The sequence below is a fragment of the Macaca nemestrina genome, chromosome 8, assembly GCF_043159975.1.
Source record: "Macaca nemestrina isolate mMacNem1 chromosome 8, mMacNem.hap1, whole genome shotgun sequence".
Lineage (NCBI taxonomy): Eukaryota > Metazoa > Chordata > Mammalia > Primates > Cercopithecidae > Macaca > Macaca nemestrina.
Genome location: NC_092132.1, coordinates 12,482,309 through 12,505,754, shown reverse-complemented (window position 1 = coordinate 12,505,754; position 23,446 = coordinate 12,482,309). Strand labels below are relative to the sequence as shown.

The window sequence follows — 23,446 nt, the reverse complement described above, 5'->3', positions numbered from 1 at the left end:
TACTTGTTCTAGGCTTATAAACTGGGCTTCATTGAAGGTAACTGACAACTTTGAAATGACACAGAAATGAATTTTGGTGACTTTTTATGAGCAGGGTGGCCTTAAACAAAGCTTATAAACTAGACTTCATTGAAGGTATCTGACAGGCTTAGCAAATAATTTTAACCAAGTAAATGCCTATATTTTATTAAAGCAGAGTTTTAATGTCTTGGGATTCAAATTGATACAGTTATATATTACAATAAAATTTTCTGTCTTTTTTTGGGGGGGAGGTGACGGAGTCTCACTCTGTCACCTAGGGTGGAGTGCAGTGGCGGGATCTCGGCTCACTGCAACTTCTGCCTCCTGGGTTTCAGTGATTCTCCTGCCTCAGCCTCCTGAGTAACTTGAATTACAGGCGCCTGCCACCAAGCTGGCTAATTTTTGTATTTTTAGTAGAGACGGGGTTTCACCACGTTGGCCAGGCTGGTCTTGCTCTTGATCTCAAGTGATCTACCTGCCTCGGCCTCCCAAAGTGCTGGAATTACAGGCATAAGGCACCGCATTGGCCTATTCTGTCTTTTAAATTTGAGAATTAGTGACATACATAGAAGAAAACTGGGACTTCTAAAAATTTTTGTCATTTATAGACAAAATGACAAAATAAACTATAATGTTAAGTTCAGATGTTCTAGGAAGGACCCACACTTTTTTCCCCTTAATATAAAATAGATCCATCTCTGTGTTTAAACTCTTATAAGAAGATGAGGTACAACTGGGCACACATAAAGCGTAGATTAAAAGGATCTGAATGAACTTAAGAATTGGTAGCTTTTTTAGCTACTAAAACAACATAAAATCTTATGTTCTAGATGTTTGGAAGGATTTCTTCTTATTCTGTTTTTATAGTTGTATAGACAAAACCTGTATTATAAGTATTAGCAACCTGAGCAACCTTAATCTGGACATGAAGACATAGAATTTTAACTTTTTACAGAATAAATGTATGTGTGCAAGTGTGTATTTTTGGTGATTTCATTGAGTAATATTAAAACCCACACAACTGGGTAAGCAACTCTTAAGTTCTGATTCAGTCCCTTGGCTTATTATTAAGCATATTTGTATTTTCGAAAAGAAAACATTTGAGACTACTTCCTATATATTAAAAAGTATAGGAAATTTCAACTGCTAAGATTTTTGAAAAGTTAATTAGGGTGTAAATCAGTATTTTTTCTAATAAGCAATTTCTGTACAATTTTTCTCAAGGTTTGTTGGCATCCAAAGCTGTTGGGGTGGATGGTGCTGAAAAAAAGGAAGACTACAATGAAACAGCTCCAATGCTGGAGCAGGTATGAAATGGTAGCATTTGATTTTTTTCAGGGTTCCCACTGGAATGATCACGGAGCTCTAATATCTACGTAATTGAAATTCCCCTTTTGATCAGATATGGGAATAGGAAGCTAATTAATTGATGATATATTTTTAACTCTGCCTTCTCCAAGGTATACAGATAACTACAGACTTCATTAGTGTTTGATTTCATAGACTGGCATTAAAGCCTTTGTCTCCAAAATTTGAAGGCCTGGAGACAGGCATCCCAGGGTATAAGCTTCCAGCTGGATCACCTTTAACTAGCTTACAAAAAGACCCTTACACAAATACTTTCCATTTGTGAGTTAAAACAGGGTTTTTTGACATCTAATAAAACTTCTTTTGTAAGAAGTTTCTTTTATATTGTAACAATTGGTGTTGTTAGACTGACTATGTGTTTTATGAATTGATCAATGAGCCATACATTTTTGCTAGGATGTATATTTTAATAACTACAAAAAAAGAGAGTTTAAAAAACTATTAAGGGTCTGTCTTTAAACCACCTAATAGAGGAATTTAAAAGTGAAGGTTGCAGTTGCTAGATTTTGCCTTGGCTACCTTCAGATTCCCACAATACTTGTACATAATGAACTGTGCATGCTTTTACATTCTCTAAGGGCTTAACTTCTTAGGCACTGTAAGACTATAAGAACGCAGTAATAGCCATAACTGGATTTCCTTGGTTCTCCTGTTTTAAAATCTGAGCCTTAATGTAGTTTTAATATATCCTTTTTGTATTACTTTTCTTTATTAGTAGCCTAATAAAGAAGTCTTTAAAATGAGTATCTTTTGCTCTCCTCTAGATGCGTTTTAAAAGCTATTCCAAATTTAATTGATATTGTATTGAGTTTTTCAGGGTTATTTTAGGCCTGATTTGATAACAATGCGTTGTTTTGGTGCCTCCATTAATGTTGTATTAAATCAATGGGTCTTTTAAATTGATTAATATGTCATTGAATCATACCTTCTGATTTTCTGTGATCATCAAACGGTTAAGTCTTTGCCGTTATTGTCAATATATCAACCAAATTTTAAATAACTTTTTTTACTGTGTATTACTATATTCAACGTCCCAGATATAACAATATTTTGTATTTTCACCACTGTTTATGGTATTCTCAGAATGCGGTAAATCAGGGACTTGGGTAATAAAATGTTTCTGGAAAATTCATTACAATGTCAATCTTTGATTATGCACAATCCTGCTGAGGTGAATGTGATTGTGAAAAGTACTTATTAAATGTGGAAGTTAGTGTAGAGGGCAGTACCTATCTTAGAGAAAAGTACAGAAAACCACGTTTTGAAATTGAATTTAAAAAAGAAAGAAAGGAAAATGGTGTAACTCGGCTGTTTCTATTTTCATAATTAAAAAATTTTGAGAGTCCTTGCCAGTTTTGTAACAAAGAGACCAACAATCATTAATGAAAACCTTGTAAATTATTTTAGATTTTAAGGAACACCACGCCATTCCCTCATTTTCTATTTGTCATTCAGGTTGACTTCAATGTGAAAATGTTTTGTAACCAAACACTTATTTTTATCCTATGTGTTAGCCTCGCTTCATAGTTAAAAAGCCGAGTTATAAAGCTTTTAATTATATCTCAATTGGTATCAGCAATAGACCTAAAGGAGAGGTATTGATTGTTACTAACCTCTGTTTCCTAATGAGTTGAAGTAATGTCACTCATGACATCGACTGATAACAGGCCTGTAGTCAAAACTTACTGTGCTAATGGACTTATTTATATTTTTAAAAAATTCAAACTCTGTGGTCTTGAACCCCAATTCTCAGCTTATTAATTATAGATTATTGTATTAGGGATATTTCATGTTATATTTACTTTTGGATAAAACTTGCATTAGATGCATAATAACTCAGTAAGTTTTAAAAACAATGTTAATTTTTCCTTGTTTAGAAGTTAAGCACCTTATCAAGATATTAAGTTTTAAAATCTTGTTTTATAACTTTGTAACTTGAGAGTAATGGATGCTGTAGTGATGTCTTTCACATATGTGAAGATGAACAATAAAATTGTTTATTTACAAGTAATGGCTCTAATTACTTTTCTGGCAACACCTTTTATGATAAGGTTAGGAATACTATCCATTTGTGAAGTACCTTTTCAAATAATTAATCTGCACTTATACACATTTATAATGAGTAAATCCAATCAGAGAAATGATGACAACTGAATGAATGGGACACTTGACACCAGGCCTTTTATATGGTATGTCCAACATGCTGTCTGTAGAGCATTCAAGGTGCCCTACTTAATACCAAATACGCACTTTTCTTCCCCAGCAAAATTTGACTTGTGTCTCAGTGGGAACAGAATTATTTATTTATTTATTTAGTCCCCAGAAAATGATCTTTCATACTCCAGAGAACTGCAGACAGTAGACCTGATAGTTATTCTCCACAAGATACGAAAGTAAAAAGATTTCTTGGGGACAAGCACGTTGTTTATGGTGCTAGCAATTTGACTGTTTATAAAGGCCTATGGTAGAATCGATTTTCAAAAAATGCATATTATATATTTTGCTCTCAGATAAGTGTATCAGAAAGAGATAGAGGTATTGCAGCACCATAGATTACAAATTCATCCAATGTAGCTATTTTCTCTTGTTTTGAAAAATGGACACATTCACACATATTTTAACATATGTAGGAAATTTTACAGCCAAATGAATAAAAATATTCTTTTATGAAAGAACTGACAAAGTTCTAATTTTTTTTTAAAAGTATCAGTTGGCAGGAAGAAGGTAAAAACTCTCATCTAAGAATGCGACGTATTTTGTTTTTAAATCCAATGTTTTTAACTTACACTTTATCTCTTTGGTTTTTTTTGTTGTTGTTGTTGCTTGTTTTGTATTGTTTTTTAGTCTTTTAACTCTATATTGCTGGTGGCTCTGATTTCATGATGCATTGTGCTTATGAAACTCTAGCTTTCAGCGCTAAAATGAGTTAAAGATAATGTTTTGTTAATTTGGTCATTGTTTTCCTGTTCAGATCTTTCTTTAAAGGGAAACTGTCTACTTAGACCTTCACATTCAACTTAATAAAAGAAATGATTTTATAAGAAAACATCTAAAGTCGAAAGCTTAAATTAAGTATTCCTCTAATCCTTTAAAACATGAAGATGCTGTTTATTTTTCAAATTATTGTCATTGGCAATTATGGTTCCTAAAGGGGTATATTTCTATTTAATACTGAAAATATTTGTCCAGTAAGATAACATTTTATATTCTGAAAATATTACAAATAATATATTTTAAAAAATGAATTTAGACTGAAAGTTGACAGCATCCCTTTAAAGACAGCCTATTCAACTTTTAGTTAATAATTTGTGGGGTTCTTTTTGGTTTTTCATTTGTAATAGAAATGTTATATGTTGCTTAACAATGTTTCTGGATACTAAAGTTGCTTAACAGTCAAAATAGAATACAAGAACAAAAATGAAGAAGCCAAAATAAAAATATCAATTTTTTATTATTTATTCAGGCGATTTCACCTAAACCTCAAAGTCAGAAAAAAAATGAAGCTGACATTAGCAGTTCTGCCAACACTCAGAAACCTGCACTGTTATCCTCAACTTTGTCTTCAGGGAAGGCTCGCAGCAAGAAATGCAAACATGAATCTGGAGATTCTTCTGGGTGTATAAAACCCCCTAAATCACCACTTTCCCCAGAATTAATACAAGTCGAGGATTTGACGCTTGTATCTCAGCTTTCTTCTTCAGTGATAAATAAAACTAGTGAGCACAGATTTTTAAAAAATAGTTATTTGTCCTATAAGATACATTAAAAACAGTTTGATTGTAGTTATATTGTATTTTTATGAAGTTGCTTTTTAAAAACTCAGGTGGATATGATAGGGAAGGCTTGAAACTATTCCAGGGGCAAAAACCATAGACATTTCTTACTGATTTATTGCTTAGAGACTACTGCTGGTTGAGAATCCTTACCATTTAATAACACAGATTCCACTGTAGTTTGACTCTCCTCAACTAATAATCTGAGCATACTGAGAGGCCTGATTCATTACAAAAAAAAGAGAAAGTTATAAAAAGACCCAGCATAGCTATTTTTACTTAAGACTATTCCTGTAGATTTTTTTTGTCCTCACTTGTCTATAACTTCCCTCTGCAATACATTTTATTCATTCTTATAATATTTGTAGTCTAGACTTCAGTTTAATCTTTTTAATGAAAGAAAAATGCCTCTGTGATTATATTTTTTAACGATTTTACTGTTTCAGTACTACTAATTTTTCAAGAATTAGCGCAGTCTTTTTCAAAATCACCTTTCACATGGGTATATCTATCTATCTCCCTATATATCTATATATATAAATAATACAAGATTTGTGTTGACCCTGAGTTTCTCATATTAGTTTAGTATTCTAAGTTGGAGACACGAATAACAGTTATTTGAAGTCAGTAGGTAAATGATGCTTTTTTTTGCTCTTTATGCGACAAATGAAATACATGATCAGTTGAGTGAATATGACACGTTTCCTCATGAACTATTCCATATTGTGCCTTCCAGAATAATCAAAGATGTTCGCATTCAGAAGACTTTTATCAGACATATTAACCTCTTTTCCTTCAGTTGCCATATTTTCTACTGAATCATTTTTTCATTTTGATCTGGTTTTGCTTTTTTGTTTTGTTCTTTGTAATAGGTGGAAAGAATGGGAACATAATTCAGTTGTTTTCCTAATAAGCTTCATTTCATTATGACATCATGAAATAGTGTCAGTAGTCACTAGAATGTCATATGACATTAACAAACATTTTATTTTGGAAATTATATCTTGGTATTATAACCACAATATGGCAGTTAAATTTTACTCTTTTATATTTTTTAGTTATCAACATGTCTTTTTTGTTTTCATTGTAAAATTACTCTTAAATACCCAAACATCAGTCTCTTTAGACTGTTCTTATTTCCTCTTTCTAAATTAACATGAATATATTGGCATATATAATCTTGCCTATTCTAGTCAAATGTTTATATGCCATGTAGAGAGACGATATCTAAAAGTGTAAAAGACATTTCCAAATATTTATATTATATTGCTAGAAGGTGCCTAAATTACTTACCAAGTTGTTTAAAAAACCCAAGTACACAATGTCATAATCTTAAATATCCTCATTATTTGCTCACAATAAGTACACAAAGTTGTTTTTGTTCAATTTTTTTTTAATGAATCAGGCCCAGACATGTTTATAAAACTCCATTTGGGGGGATGATGATGGGATAAAATTATTTACATTAGTGTAAAGTAAATCACTAACTCTATAATGTTATATCATCTGTGTCCCTGCCTTTTTTTCCCTTAGAGTTGCTCGATTTGCATTGTAGCAAAAGGAATATATATATATATATTTTTCCTTATCTTTTGCTGTAAAGAGACTATTTTCCTGAAGGAAAAATGGCAATTTACACAACGATCTGCAATTAGAGAAATTAACTGTAGTCTGTCAGTTGGAGCTACTTGAAATTAATGTTCCATTTTATTTTCTCAGTTCTAGTAGAGTGTAGATTTTAGAATTTTTGATTGACTCATTTTGAATGAGGTCACGATTTTCGCCTTTGATTACCTTTGAAACATGCCATTCCTTGTGGATATCTTGTAACAACATCAGAGGGAAGAATATGAATCATTTTTTCCCATTTATCTCCTTAAATATTATAAGATGCTCCTGGTATGTATCTGCTTCGTGAACATTGAAGATCTTTTTCTAGGTCCTCCACAGCCTGTGAATCCCCCTAGACCTTTCAAGCATAGTGAGCGGAGAAGAAGATCTCAGCGTTTAGCCACCTTACCCATGCCTGATGATTCTGTAGAAAAGGTTTCTTCTCCCTCTCCAGCCACTGATGGGAAAGTTTTCTCCATCAGTTCTCAAAATCAGCAAGAATCTTCAGTACCAGAGGGTAATGTATATTGATTTCCTATAGAACCAAACATAAAAGAAGATAAAGAAAAAACTAAGAGATAAAGATTATTAAAATATTAAGACATTTCTGCTCTTATATCTTCTGGAGTTATAAGCACTTCACTTATTCTACAAATATTTATTGAGTGCCTTCTTTGTGCCAGGCACTGTTTAAATTATGTAACACTTTAATTCACAGTGATAGTAACTGAGCCATTTTATCTGTGTTAATATTATATTACACTCTTTATTTTGTGTAGTGCCTGATGTTGCACATTTGCCACTTGAGAAGCTGGGACCCTGTCTCCCTCTTGACTTAAGTCGTGGTTCAGAAGTTACAGCACCAGTAGCCTCAGATTCCTCTTACCATAATGAATGTCCCAGAGCAGAAAAAGAGGATACACAGATGCTTCCAAATTCTTCTTCCAAAGCAATAGCTGATGGAAGAGGAGCTCCAGCAGCAGCAGGTAAAAGAAAAAAAATAAAGGCTCTTTTAAGTAGATGAGTAGCTAGGCTTGCAGTTATTAGGTATCAACATTTTGAGGTTTAACTACGTTATTTTGATTCCTATATAATTCCTTTTCATAAATACTTTAACATTTATAGGAGAGTTTCTTCTCTGTTTTAAAGGTCTTTTGTGTGATCTTGTTACAATCATATGCCCTGGACATACGTACTTCTTACATTGTTACTTGATCTATTTCCTTCTCCCTGCTTCTTCTTTATATATCCTTATTTTTACTAAATATAAATTATTAGAGCCAAGTGTAATTACAGGAATTCTTACTTTTAAAGCCAGGAAGTACTTAATGGGATCAGTACTTCGGTTTAAGGATTTTAACAGAATTTAATATTTAAGAAACACTGAACTATATGCCTGTGTCTTAAATATAATTCCATATTTTGGGGCAGATTCCTCCAAATTGAATCAAATTTGCTATAAAGTTATTTGAGGAGTACAATATGTAAAATCAGCCATCCTTAATAACAAATTTTTGCATGATTTTATGATATTTATTATAGTTCGAAAGCATTTGGATGTGTATTTTGCCAAGCTGATATTTTAAATCTAACAGTATATCGATTCACGTTTCCCTTATGTGGGTGCATTGTTTTATTTAGAAGTTTTTAAAAATTATAACCTGATCCAGAATACACATAATAAAAAAAGGCCAATACTATCTTACAGATGCACTTCTGGTAAATTACTGTTTGGAATTAGATGTTTGAAAGAAGTCTGAATTTAGTTTGTTGTGAGTTGGAGAAAAACGTAAAGCAGTTTGTTGATGCGTTACCAAGGGTGTTGGTGATCGTTGTGTTTACAGGCATCTTCCCTGAAACCACTTTATCCATTTTTTGGATAAAGCATAAAATGAAACTTACTCTTTTCTGGTGATGGTATGTGTTGAAATAAAATGATTGAAGTAACTTAAGAGACATATACTTGTTTTTATTACTTTTTGTATAAAGGTCGAAGTTACTTTGTACGTGATAATTCTTTATCATGTTTAAAAAAATAAAATACCCAAGTCTGAATATTTGTAGATTTTGAAACATTTCCTGTAGTTTCTCAAATCAGATCTATTGTCGTTTGACTCTTGGTCTTTCCTTAATTGATTTTTCTTTTCCACTTTTCCACAAGATTTCTGAGTTATCATTGACCCATTGAGATACTTTTTTGGTAAAGGTCTTATTCAGTTCTTTTACGATCTGGCATTTGTTACTGTACTGAATATATGAAAAACATGTTAAAGTTGTAAGGTTGTATATCCATTGGGAAAATTATTTTCAGATGTACATGTGAAAATATTTACATTTTTCTTTAAAAGTATTCTAATAATAGTAACAGTATTGAAATATAGATCAATATAAGTAACTGTGTAATAACTAAGAGTCTTACATTAACAGATTGTATATCCTAAAATATCAAAATATCAATGTAGTGATTGTGCATGAAAGTCCTTGACTTAGATGATTTTGCTTCTAACCAGATTATTAACTTCCTCTTTTCAGAATTTTTAGCATATTTGTGGCACTATGGCTGACTACCTTAGAGGAAGGCACACAAATATTCTTTCCCTTTTTAAATATTAGCAGTAACTATTGGAAAAGTAAAATAAGTAAGATCGTTTTCTGGGAAAGTAAAAGGTAGAGAGGAGTTTAGCTATAATTTGAATTTGTGGAAGAGTAAGGATTTTCTGGGTGTAATGAGCTTAATAGTACAGTAGCTGTCAACTTTAATTGCTTATAGCAAGGAAATGCATAGTTTTAATTGTTAATTACTGAAGGTTTATTAGAGGATTGAACACAGTATTTGAATAGAGGGAGGTGAAATTCTAATTTGTTTCTGTGACCTCTTAATTTTTAGTTTTTGAGGAAAGTAGTAGAATTTAGGTCATGTTCTAACTGAACACCTTTTGATTACAATCTTGTGCCCCTGTCCCACTTGCATTGGAATTCTCAGTGGTCTCTATGTTTTTCTCCTTAACCTTTTTGTTATTTACCCTCTCTTGACCATTTTGCTGTGTTTTTTATGCTTCTGTCTGTTCCCCAAGTCCTCTTAGATTTAGAGTCAAAGTACCAGGTTTTTATGTTTTTATTTCTTTGATACATATATACATATATGCACACACACATACATACACACACGTATGTTTGGTTGGTATCCATATTAATTATAAAAGAAAATTATGTTACTGTTGAATTTTAAAACTGATAATTGAAAACATGCTTTACAGTTTGTCAGAGACATTTTCTGAGTTATTTTTGTCAAATTGAAACTCTTGGGGAGTTTAGAATGATGAGGGTGTTAGTTGCTAACTGTGAGATTGTTCGACATGGTTAGGTTTTTACTTTTGGGGGAGCAAGATAAATTCACACTGCTGAGTTTAGCAGTTGATGCTAAAGGATTGATGAGATTTGCAAATAGTCCAATTATTTTATACTACTGTTCTTAATTGTTTTCCAGTAGAGATAATGAACTTGGAATATTCTCTCTCTGTTCTTCTAGTGCGGTGGATGCCCACATGACTAGCCACTGTTAAGAATGCTATTGCTGCCTACATTACCAAACAAGTAATTGGTATCTTTGTAAAAATTGATGCCTTTGTTTTTATTTTACTATCAGGATTCTTTCTCACAGAGCCAGCCAATTTTAGATAAGGATACAGCCTCAGGAAATCTTAATTCTGTTAGTATCTGGGAGGATAGAGTAAATCAAGTTTTTTGAAAAGTGGTCTTTTGAAAAATAAACTCGTGGTTCAGGTTCTCACAGGCACCTTGGGCCAACAGTTATCTGTTGCCCCTTGTCACACAATTCTCTTTAGGTAGGAAACACAGTGTGAACAGATACGGAATCTGCCCTCCAGAAGCTTAGAGTCTAGAAGGGACACAAAGCTAGTAACTGAAATACAAATATTTAAAGCATGATATAAGTGCCTGAAGAGGTGTAAAGTACTCTTGGGTGTAAAGGAAGAAAAGATTGCCCCAAGAGGCCTCTGGTAGAGCCTCTTAAAAACCCTGTAGAGACAAACCGTCTGCCTTCTCTTCTTGCTTCCTTGAAACTCAGTTTTTCATCTATATGATGAGATGATAGTAGATGATGTCTGTGGTCACTTTTGGCTCTACAGTCTTGATGTTTTACTTACCATATATTAGGCATTTGATAGTCTATGTTTATTCAAAAAAAAGATTGTGATATATAATAGGATTATTTTCAGCTTAAAAACGTCAAAAAAAAAAGTCAATTTAAGATAGCTTTAGAGATGATAACTTTTATTGTTTGTAACCACTGTGAAGACAAAATTGGGATTAGTAGGTTGTATGAATATAATTTTGAGCCATTTTAGTTACTCTTGTATTAAAAGAAATACCTTTAGTAACACATTTTTTTTTTTTTTTTTTTTTTTTTTTTTTTTTTTAGCAAATTACTAAATAAATCAAGGAGCATTTACCTGTTTTATTGCAGCATGTCTCAGTTAGCATGGATAGGAATGTTGGCTTGACGTGGCCATGCAGAGTGTACCTTTATGTAACGTCAGGATGTCCATGAGCAGGTCCCCTCAGTTTTCGGGTAGCATTCGATGAAATGCATTAGGCTTTGCTTCAGTGTCATTCAAAGTCATCTTAGTTTTTGAATGAAATGTAGATATAAGTAAATACATGTGTATAGGTTTATCATCATAGATAAGATAGTTGGACTCTTCTTAGTGAATCTTCTGTAGAGTGTTCATGAATTATATTATGGATTGGTTAATATAATACATTTTATCACCAGTGAAAAACAGAAGTAGGTCTTGGGATTGGTCTAAGTTGGTATGGCAAAATAGCATATTGTCAGTTCTACCTAGTCTGCCTGTGGCAGGTTTTGAAATGGCCTTCATTTTTATTCCAACATCTCACGTCAACTTTACATTTACTATTTAAAAGTCTTTTTGTTTTAAATTGTTTTTCAATTTATTTTCCAGATTTGTTCAAAACAAAACTACAATTGGAGACTCTGTTGCCTCCACCCTCATACCAAATGTTCATGGCTTCTACAGAGCCTGGGGTTTCCATGGAGAGTCTCAGGGATTGCCTCTCTTTTTAGCCACAAGAATCTGTAATGTTTAGCATACCAGAAGAGGCTTGAGAAATCACTCTACATTACTAGTTTTTGAGTTGTATGCAAGCAGGCATGGTTCAGAGATCTGCCTCTCTGACTTTAACTAGAGTAGCTCCATTTGTGTTTTGGTTTTTGTTGTTGCATTTTGCATTCAGCTGCCAGATAATATATATCTATATCTATATCTATATATCTATATATATTTTTAATATATCTATATATATATATTTTTAAATGTTCTGTTGCTGAAATTTAGTTTAAAAATTACTATTCTACAAACTAATGTTCTGATACTTTGGTTACCAAATTCTGGCACGTGGTAAAATAAGGATGAGATAGTGAACTTCTTGTAAAACTAAACTTATTTTTCTTGTTGACTTCTGGAATGGTCTGTTTTGTTTTCCTATTTGTGTGTAAGTATTTTTTAAAATCCTACTGTTGCATATACGAATATTTATTTTAATATCCTTACTTGAGTAAAACATTGACAACCCTTTATGAGTCCCCCAGTTTTACTTTTGAAATTTTGTCATTTATGAAATCGAATGGTTTGGAAACCACTAGAACATGTAAAAACTAAATCTAGAACTCACTCTCTGGACCCCACTCTGGGATTGGTTGCATCTCTTCTGCTGTGTTAATCTCTGTGTTTCTGGTGCGGTGGTTCATAACTGTTTTATTTGTCTGTCAAGTACCTAAGGGGTGCACACATTCCAGTCAGTAAAAGTAGCCTAGTAAGGCAGTTCCTTTAATCTTACTCCCTGTCCCCACTCCAGGAGATTCTAAACATCATTGCTCCACCTTTTCCCTAGAGATCCAGTGCTCCAGAGATGTAGGAGCCTAAGAGGCAATGATCACTGTTAGCAATATATCTGAATATATCTGCACTACCACTGAGGATTTGGAAAGCACATTCCTCATGGTTTGCATTGTAAATGCTTTACTGTTTTCAAGGAAATTGCATAAAATTTATAAAGTTCTAATAGTGCAACAAGTAGTAAACAGAAGTAATGCATTTGTTCAGCAGTCTTGCTAATAAGAAAATTTAATTGTATTTCTCTTTGCTGTGATATCCCTTTCATTTTTTCTGTCATAACAAATGGAGATTATCGGTGTTCTTATTTAGGTTTAAACTTGCTAGAGCCTTATTGGCACTTGATTTGAGTGGTATTTTTATATTTTTGTTATGTTTAAATGATAGAAAATATTTGAAGTAAGATGAGTGAAATATCAGCTTTTTTGATACTGTTGTAGAATGATCTTAAAAAATTGGTAAATGGTGACATTAAAGCATAATTTAGTAGACTAAAATTGTATTTTAAATGCACTGTAGTATTTTTCTTAGATTAACACTAGCCACAAATAGATATTAGCATTGGGAATGGTTGAATATGAATTGATTAAATGTACCTGTGTCAGCTGCACAGTAATTAAAAGGGCAATATTGGTTTAAAAATGAATTTTAGACTATTATTACCTATGTTTTATTGGAATATTTATTGAGATTGAATATTTTAATGTGTAAGTATGTCTTTGTATTTTACATTTATATATAGAACAAAAATGGTTTGCAGAACAGTTTTATTTTGACTATTATCATTACCTAACAGTGCATTCATGATGTAGTTCAAAGGTACAAGTTTGTTTTAGGCACAAGAGCTTAAATATTAGTTTTAAAAATATATACAGATTGTTGAAAAACAGTATACTTTAATATGGAGTTTAATATTTCATTTTGATAATCCAGATAGCATTCATATCATAACTGTCACAGAAGTAGAAATGATGCCTGGAACTATTACTCAGATGAATTTCAGTATCTTTTGGATTGCCAAAGGCTATGGTGCTAGAGTAGACCTTTACTGATGGCCTAGTACAGTTAACTTTTTCTTTATGGTTAGACTCATATTTATGCTATTTCTGGAAATAGTGTAGTCTCAAATTATTACCCTACCAGAAAAGAGAAAATGAAAAAAATTACATATTTACCCATCTTGGGACTACACATCTTACATATTTTGACTCACATAATCCTTATGACTGCATGAGGCATATAGACTTATTCCTGTTTGACAGATAAGGAAATGGAAGTACAGAGGCATTAAATGATGTTCTCAAGGCTGCAAAGCTAGTAAGTGGTGGAACCAGAAGTTGAACCTAAGTAGTTTGAATAACAAAAATCTCATTTAATTTATTGTTTTGGTTGTTTTTTAAGGTAAGAAATCTCACTGCTTTGTTACCAGTTCAGGCAGTAAAACATGTAGACCGTTAGGAGAAAAAGAGTCTTATATAGAGTTTTATGAGCAATTGTAATGTAAAATATTGTCCCATACTTTTAAGTTTTTCTGATTAAACTTACATATTTTTCCCCTAACCCACAGGAATATCGAAAACTGAAAAAAAAGTGAAATTGGAAGAAAAAAGCTCAACAGCATTTGGTATGAACAGAAAGTAATCTTTAAGCAAAAGACTATAAAGCTTGACAGAGAGGGAGGACATAGTCTGCCCCTTACTCTTTACCAGTTAATGCTTCCTTAGGTGTAAGTGATCATCTGTTTTAGTTCTTACTAGTGTTAGTCAGCTCCAGATACGTGACTTATTAAACACATATCTTGTTTTATATGTAACTTTTTTATCAAGAGAGTCTCTTGCTTTCTCTGAAGGAACTTTGGTGTTTATGATCATCCCTAGTCAAAATTATGGCTATTCAAAAATAGACCTCGATTTAATATTGTTGAGACTTTAGAGAATGAATAGATTAAAATAGTAATTTTTTCACAGTTTCTTCTTCATTATACTTTAAAAAAATGTTATTGAGTTTTCTGCTATATTTTCTATTTTCTGTGCTGTAATGACTAAATGTCACAAAATAATGGGTGATAGTCTTAAATATTCTGTAGATTAGTTAACTGGAGCATGAATCACTGAAAGTTGGTCAAATATGTTTGATAAATTATAGGCTAAACCATTGTGAGTTGGAGCAATAGCTAGTAGGATATGTGTGATGATTTAATTTGAAATGTAGGATACTGCTCTAATATTTATTTTTTTAAGTACATATGATTAGGGAAAAGAATGCTTTACAATTTTGGAAAAATTAGTTTAATGAAATACATTTTTTTCCTCATGTTCTTAGCCTTCATTGTTAAACACACAGAGAATGTAAATAAAGACTGGAGGAGTTGTTTATAAATTGGTTTAATTATTTTTTAAAGCTTATCCAAAGCAAAAAGTCCATCAGATTTTTTGTTTTTTTTTTAATCTCCTAATTTATTCTCTCATTAAATTATATGTGGAAATGCTGAGTCTCTTCATTCAGGTCCTTTGTAAATTATGGAGTTTAACTACTTACCACATCAGAAAATTGAGAATATTACTCATTGAAAGGTTTTAACTACTGTCTGTGTTAACTTTAAGGTATCAGGAGTTGGGATTTCTCAGCACTGCTAATGAAGATCCCCCTTATAGTCCAATAAGCTTATCAGGACTTCCAGAGTCATGACATGAACAGTTTAATTGAACCCATCCACTCTGGGCAGGTGACTGGAATAGCTGATTAAAACATAAATGCTGCTTTTAGGTTAACCACAAAGGAACAACTCAGGATCAGTCGTGATTGCTGAAGTATTCGCTATTATCTTTTAGGTAAGAGAAAAGAAAAGGATAAGGAAAGAAGAGAGAAGAGAGACAAAGATCACTACAAACCAAAACAGAAGAAGAAGAAAAAAAAGAAAAAGAAATCTAAGCAGCATGGTAAGTACACTGAGATGGTTATTCCCATTTTTTAAAAAATTCGAAGTTTCCTTTGATTCCCCTTTTCTTTTACAAAATGGAGTCATGACAAGATCCCCATGTTGAGAACTGAAAAGTTCCTGTAGCTTTTCTTTACATGAAATTTCAAAAATATACTACTCTGTGGCCTATACATTAATTGTTGCAACTGATTAGACACTTTTCCTTCCAGCATTATAGTAGACTTGATGCCCTGACCAAGCACCCTTTAGCATGCTCAAGTAATTATTCTCAGTCTAGAATTGTAGAATTCCTTAAATTAGCTTTCAAGGATGAGAGTGAAATAGATATTTTTAGAAGAATTTGAGAAACCAACAGAATTTGGTATCAGCAAAGGCCATGTGAAAATGGAGCAGAAATCAGAGGAGTGCAGCCCCAAGCCAAGGACCCAGAGGAACCAGAAGTTGCAAGAGGCAAGGAAAGGTTTGGCCCAGGGGCTTCCAGAGGGAGCACTTCCCTGTCAAGCCCTGATTTTGGACTTCCAGCCTTCAGAACTTTGAGTAAATAAATTTCTGTTGTTTTAAGCCACTAAATTTATGGTACTTTCTTATGGCACCCCTAGGAACGAACACAACTCTAAATGTATTTTAAATGATTTAAATAACTTTGCTATCAAAATCAGGAGAGAATAATATGGGAAAGCCAGCCACACACTCTTTCTTAGGGATATAGATCCAAAATCCATAAATAAATGTTATGAAATTAAATCTAACAATGTGTTAAAAGGATATGACCACAGAGGATTGATATGCAAAATTTTATCAGAAAATTAGATGAAACTCAGTTGTTAAAACATAGTGAAATCTGTTTCATACATGCTGTATTGGCACAACTGACCAAGTAGATAATAACAGATGTTGCTAAGGAAATGAAGGCAACTGCACATCTACTGTGGGAAACAGATGGGGACCAGGGAGTAAGGTGACGATGTGTGTTCCATGTGGCCTAAAAACCTCTGAGGAAACTCACACGGTGCATCAAATATGAGAGTGTTCACAGCAGCACTGGGATCAGCCCAGCTCTCCATCAAAAGTCATGCATTCCTTCAGTGGAGTAAATAAATGAATTACAGCAACAGAATCACGGGAACAAAATGGTAAGCTAAAAACCAAGTAACTGAAGAAAACAATGTTTCATTTATGTAAAGATAAAAAAGTTATAAAACTATATTTTTAAGAGATTCGACTGTATATGGGAAAAGCAGAAAGAAAAACAAGAGAATGATGAACAAAAATTCAGGATAGTGGTTGCCTCTAAGGTGGGGAAGGGGCGTTATCAGTTCAAACTGGAAAATGACGCAAAGGGACCTTCAAAAATGATGATACTCCCTTAAACTGCGTGATCAGTACCTAAGTGTTTTGTGCTATTGATATTCTTTGTGTCATACCCATTTTTTGTATTTATGAGACATTTAATAAAAACAGTTTTAAAAAATACATATCCAACTGGGCAGTTTTGTGGTTGGTAATCATTGTTAGTAAATTCTTCAGATTTTAACTCTCTCCATAGTCCAGAAAACATTCAATTTTCCCACAGAGTGTGAAGTTTTCACATTCTCAAATTCTAAAGCTGCCAGAGTAAATTTGAAGGTACAGGATCAAAATGGGGTTCATAAGCTTGAAACCGCTTTCCAAAGAGTCTTGAACATTTCCGGGCACTTCTATGTGTGCCTTGCTCCTCACTCCCTTCCCTTCTGCCCACTTCTCCATCACCTCTTCGTATATAACTGTGGAATTCAAACTAGAAGTGATGTAGAGGTAGGAAACTCCAGAGTTTAGTAAACAAAAACTATTCACTGTGAACTCATTTGATGACTGAATACCCTCCTGTGAACAGTATGTCACAATACAGAAATGAGAAACTCAGGCTGCAAATAAAACTTCCAGATGAACTCCCACCTGACCAAAGGCTCTGAGGGATTTGCCTAGCTTAGGGGTTCCAATGGAGACCTGCATTGTCAGTGCAGGAATGGCCAGCTATTTCAAGTCATCTTATGGCACAGCAGTAAACCGTGGTCTGTTCTAATATTTAGTAGCAGACGCAGAATCTTATATACAAAATACCTGTGAAAGTGGGGAAAAAGATAACAGGGGCTGATACAAAACAAAATAAGAAGGGGGCTACACTTGGCAGCACAATGAGGGCTAGAGCTTAGGAGAAGGCAGGAAATTGTAACTTGAGAGAAGGAAGAGCAATTAGGATGAATAGAAGAAAAATGGCCAAAAAAACTGCACCTTAGAATTGTGACCAGCCCTTAACTATGGTAACCCTTTACAAAGAGCATTAAAACATACTTTAAATGGTATATATTTTTATTTTTTAATGAAAAAGAAAACCTTATATATTTGTTGACATTTTAAAATGAAGCTTACAAATGAAAACCTTAACTTTGTAAATAGAGTCCTGGTAAGATGCACAAAAACATTGCTATTTATCAACAGCAGGTGTTGAGTTTGGTCATCACTGTCATCCTTGTAATTAATTACTGCATTTGAGGAGAATTTATTCTGAGCTATTTACTTTATCTTAGAAATAGCATTTTCCCCCAGATGGTTAAATTAGAAGAGTGGTCTTTAAGCAGGAAATACAGGATTTTAAGTAACTTTGAAATTTTAAAGACGTCTTAATGTTAAAGAATTGACATTATTACTGTATGAGGCTTCTAGTGTGTTTTTTAGTCTATAGTTAGCACCATGAGGGAGTTTCAAAATTATTTCTTTTATTTACCACTCAACATTATTTTATATATCCTGCTGGTACCTTATGTACCCCAAACTAAGCATTTTATAAATATTAGTACTTCATTTAATCCTCATATTAACCCTTTACAGTAGGATCTGTTATGTTCTTTTTTTTTTTTTTTTTTTGAGACGGAGTCTCGCTCTGTCGCCCAGGCTGGAGTGCAGTGGCCGGATCTCAGCTCACTGCAAGCTCCGCCTCCCGGGTTCACGCCATTCTCCGGCCTCAGCCTCCCGAGTAGCTGGGACTACAGGCGCCCGCCACCTCGCCCGGCTAGTTTTTTGTATTTCTTAATAGAGACGGCGTTTCACCGTGTTAGCCAGGATGGTTTCGATCTCCTGACCTCGTGATCCGCCTGTCTCGGCCTCCCAAAGTGCAGGGATTACAGGCTTGAGCCACCGCGCCCGGCCTTGTTATGTTCATTTTACCAACAGTTAGAGAGAGTGAGAAAGAGAGCTCTCCAGCTCTCATAGCTAGCAAGTGGTGAAAAGCAGATTCATTTCAAATCCAAGCAGTCTGACTTACAAGTCTGAATTCTTAACTTTAACCACCATGCTATGTTATTAATACCTGAAATACTGTTTATCAAACTGTGTATTCTTCTCTTCAACAAGTTTTTACTTGTTGTTGGCATACTAAGTTCTTGTTCTTATCTGTTATTTTAATGCAGTTATGCTAAATAATAATTTAGATTAGTTGTTTTATTATTTTATGAGGTAGTAGGTTAAGATATGTTTTGATTAACAGAATTGGTTTACAAGACATAATACCAACATTGTGTTTAATTCGTGTGTATGAGAAGTCACCATGTTGGAATTTAAGAGTGACATCTTTGCCAGTTTTTAGCTTTCTACTTTGAGCAAATCACTTCATCTGTCTTTCATCTATCTGTAAATATAAGGATACTGAAGGCATACAGAGATTGAAAAGAAATAGAGTTAGAAGTGAAAAGAGACTTGAAAGCATTGCGTAGTAAAAAAGATCCCTTCAAGGAGTTTGTAAGTCATTGAAGTATATTGTAAGAGTGATAAGTGTACATAAATCTCTACCAGAAAGTCTGATATTTGTGGCAAGAGTGGTCCAAGATAAACATTTAAGCTAGAAAAGCTGACACATCAAGGAAGGGGCTTTATGTAGGAGACCACTTCTGATCTAAGCCTTGAAGCATAACAGACTTTTATTCATAATAGCCAGAGGGAATTGGAGTGGGGAATACAGACAGGGTGCGGAATGCCAAGTTTTATTCATTTGTTAATGAAACCTATTAAATATCAGCCATGTTTTATTTTAGCACAAAATTGAGATTTCTTTCATTATTTTTACAGTCAGATTCTGCTTCTACTTTTACTTTTGCTGAAAGGGCAACATAGAATGGAGCTGATAAGAAGGCAGCCTTGAAGGTTTAGTATAGGGATTCAAATCCTGCCCATAACACTATAGCTAAGTGACCTTTGGCAGGTTATTTAAATTCTCTACATCCCAATTTCTTTTCTTCTAAAATAAATGGTAATTGTTGTTTTACTGCATAGATTTATTATTCAAATTAAATAAAGTAATCATTGTAAAGTACTTGATAAAGTACCTAGCATTTAATAAATGCCCTTTCCATGTCTGGGCCTAAGTAATATGGTGTTGGGCAAACTGCGGTTACGGTGAGGCCACCGGAGTCAGAATGGCGTAGTGCTGCCCAAAGACTGCTATAATCTGACAGCATCAGCATTATCTGGGAGTGTTTCATTCCCAGTGTACTGGAGATGAGGCCCAGGAATCTGGGTTTTAACAAGCTTGCCAGCTTGTACACACTTTAAATGTTTAAATACACTGATATCACTTGTTCGTTAATAGTGCAGCTTCCATAGTCAGACTGCCTGGGTTTGAATGTTGGCTTTGCCATTGATAGTTGTATATTCTTGGGCAATTTAGTTGATCTGTCCTGCCTCAGTTCTTTACTAGCAGTCCTACTTCCCTCATTAGATGCTTGTGAGGATTAAAAGAGTTAATACACATAAAGAACTGAAAATTGTGTTTGGCACATGGAGAGCCCTCAATCAGTGTTGGTTATTCTGTGGTATTTATGATGACGAGTGTAAGTTTCCCATTGCTGCTGTTGCAAATTACTGCACATCAGTGGTTTAAAAAAATACGTATTCATTATCTTAAGATTCTGGAGGTCAGAAGTCCAAAATGGATCTCTCTGGGTTAAAACCAAGGTATCAGCAGGGCTCCATTTTTCTCTGGAGGCTCTCAGGGACAGTCTGTTTTTTTTGCCTCTTCTAGCTTCCAGAGGCTTCTGCATTTCTTGGCCCTTGTCCTGCTCCCATCTTCAAAGTCAGCAAATGGTCCAGTCTTTCTTATAGTGTTTCACTCTCACATTGTCTCTTCTGTCTCCATCTTTTCACTTTTAAGGACACTCACCATTACATTGGGCCCACTCTATAATCCAAGGTACTCTCCCTGTTGTAAGATCAGCCAATTAGCAACCTTAATTCCACTTTTCCACATAGCTTAGCCCATTTAAAGGTTCTAGAGTTTAGGACATAGACATTTTTGGCAGACTGTTCTGCCTCCCACAACTGCCAACTTCAAATGGATACTTAGTACAGACCAGTACTTCTCTTATAAGCTCATTTTTCCACTCTCTGTCTTTCCTTTTTACCACTTGTTTCCACCTCTCATTTCTACCTCTCATGTATTCCTTAACCTGCCTCACTTGACATCATTTTCCTCACAGAGTTGAGGAGACAGACATCATCAGGTGGGAACTTGCTCATACTCTGTCCACCACATCTGTGTGCTTACATGAAAATATTCATCTTCTTTGTCTCTATTAAAGTGGAGGGAATGTCTGCTTTTCTCTTCTTCTTCTGGCATTTCTCACCACTGCCATTCCCCTTTCCCACATCTTAAGGTTCATGTAGATGATGTGTAAGATACCCCATCTTACAGAGCCCTCCTCTAAATTTCTGTTTCTTCTCTGGTTTCTCCACCTCGCATTTCCTCTTCAGCCCCATCTCGGACCCACTTTCATTGCCTGGTTGCTCAAGCAAAAACCTAGGAATCAATCATGATAATGCCATCTTAGCTTTTGGCCTCTAGTCTATAATAGCACTCCATCTTCCTTGAAAACTTCTCCTTAGTTGCCATCACCTAAGTACCGAGCCACCAGCATTTCTTGTCTGGACTACTGCTGTAGCCTCTGAACCATCCCCCCACTTCTATGTGTGCCTTCCTGCACTCCATTCTCCATTCCACAGCTAGAGTGATCCTCCAGAAATGGAACTGTCACATCTTGCTCCTTCTCCACACAAGCATTGGATGACTTTTTATTGCATTAAGCTAAAACTTTTTTTAAAAAGCTATTCTGGCTCCTGTCACTCTAGCTTTGTTTCCCCCTTATTCACTGTGTTCCAGCCAGTCTTACAGCTTGCCAAATGTGGCATGCACTCTTCAGCTTCAGAGCCTTCCCACATGCCTGGAATCACACCCCCACCTCCTTTTTTCCTTTCCTCACTATACCCTCAACTCTCCAGTAGGCTGCATGTGGCCTTTCCCCTTGCAAACATCTGTGGGACTCATTCCAAAACAGAGAAAAACAGAATTTTTACAGAGTTCTTCCAGGACTAATTACCTTCAGAGATTTTTTACTTGAAAAATATATTGATCAGATTATCACTATGTAATTGGTGTGCCAGGCATCAGGAGAACCTCTTTACGAATTGTGAGGAAGAAAAAGGTTAATTTCCATCTTGCATATCTTTTTTCTCTTCAACTTTTATTAGGTTGGTGCAAAAGTACCTCAATTACTTTTGCACCAACCGAATAAGTTCTGGGGTGCATGTGCAGGATGTGCGGGTTTGTTATACAGGTAAACATGTGCCATGGTGGTTTGCTGCACAGATCAACCCATCACCTGGGTGTTAAGCCCAGCATGCATTAGCTATTCTTGCTGATTCTCTCCCCAACTTCCCACAGGCCCAGTGTGTGTTGTTCTTCCCCATGTGTCCATGTGTTGTCATCTTGCATATTTTACTGCAGACACAGTTGTGATTATAATGGAGAGAAAATGTAGAAATAATCCTTTTTCACCTCTGTACTACTTCACAAAAGTTTACCGGTATCAGTTAGAACCTGGTGCCCTCTACTATGCATATATTGTCTGGGGTATATTTGTTTCCCAATTGTTCTTGCTAAACCCAGTTCATCAGATACATATGTAGCTTTTCATGGATGAGAAGTGAAAGTAGTAGCATGATTATTTGACGTATCCTGAAACATGACTTTTGTTATTTTTATAGTGACCTTAATTATCTGACACTTTATTAATATTTCTTTCTGTATCTTATGTTGCAGACTATTCAGACTATGAAGACAGTTCCCTCGAATTTTTGGAAAGGTGCTCTTCTCCACTAACTCGATCTTCTGGGAGTTCTCTGGCTCCACGAAGCATGTTTATGGAGAAAACTACAACCTATCAGTACCCAAGGGCAATTCTGTCCGTTGATCTTAGTGGTGAAAGTATGTGTAACTATGTGATGATTAAAACAAGACTTACAATTCCTAAATGTGTAACTGAGAATAAAACATACTCTGTTAAGGGCACATGAGTTAAAAAGTTGTTAGCTAAACTAATATGAAAGTCTTGATGGGAGAAATTTGAGCTACTTTTTAATTTATATAAAGTTAAATTGGCTTTATACTTATTGGTGGAAAAGAGAGTTATAAGGAAAATATTACTAGTGTATATACTTCTGTAGGTTTTTGTACATATATTTTTATGTTCTTTACTATCAACTTACAGAGTAGGTATTATTCACATTTGATATATAAACAAGCCGAAACTTACAGGGTAACTTTTCGGCTTAGGTAGTGTTAGAATTAAGACTCTAACCAAGGTCTGTCTTAACTCCATAGATAAGGCTTTTTTAAAATAAATATTTATGGTAATCTTAAAAGTATACTTTGAATTCCTGGTCAGATACATCTGTAACCAAAGTCCTGGGATGTAGTCAGACAAGTGATT

General features: G+C 34.3%; 1 protein-coding gene across 11 annotated transcripts in view; it reads left to right on the top strand.

Moving 5' to 3' along the window:
• Positions 1-23,446, top strand: part of LOC105492828 (PHD finger protein 20 like 1) — an 80,698-nt gene that overhangs the window by 34,637 nt on the left and 22,615 nt on the right. For 10 of the 11 annotated variants that reach the window (XR_011606725.1, XM_024796329.2, XM_011760097.3 and 7 more), the window contains 7 exons: positions 1,246-1,328; positions 4,853-5,105; positions 7,102-7,290; positions 7,553-7,759; positions 14,277-14,333; positions 15,541-15,648; positions 22,777-22,941. Coding sequence is in view for 10 of the 11 variants with exons in the window: in XM_024796329.2 (XP_024652097.1) it covers positions 1,246-1,328; positions 4,853-5,105; positions 7,102-7,290; positions 7,553-7,759; positions 14,277-14,333; positions 15,541-15,648; positions 22,777-22,941 (1,062 nt within the window). In the remaining variant the exon portion in view is untranslated. Of the gene's footprint in view, positions 1-1,245; positions 3,397-4,852; positions 5,106-7,101; positions 7,291-7,552; positions 7,760-14,276; positions 14,334-15,540; positions 15,649-22,776; positions 22,942-23,446 lie in introns of those variants that run through there. The other variant, XM_011760098.3, reaches the window with a different exon arrangement.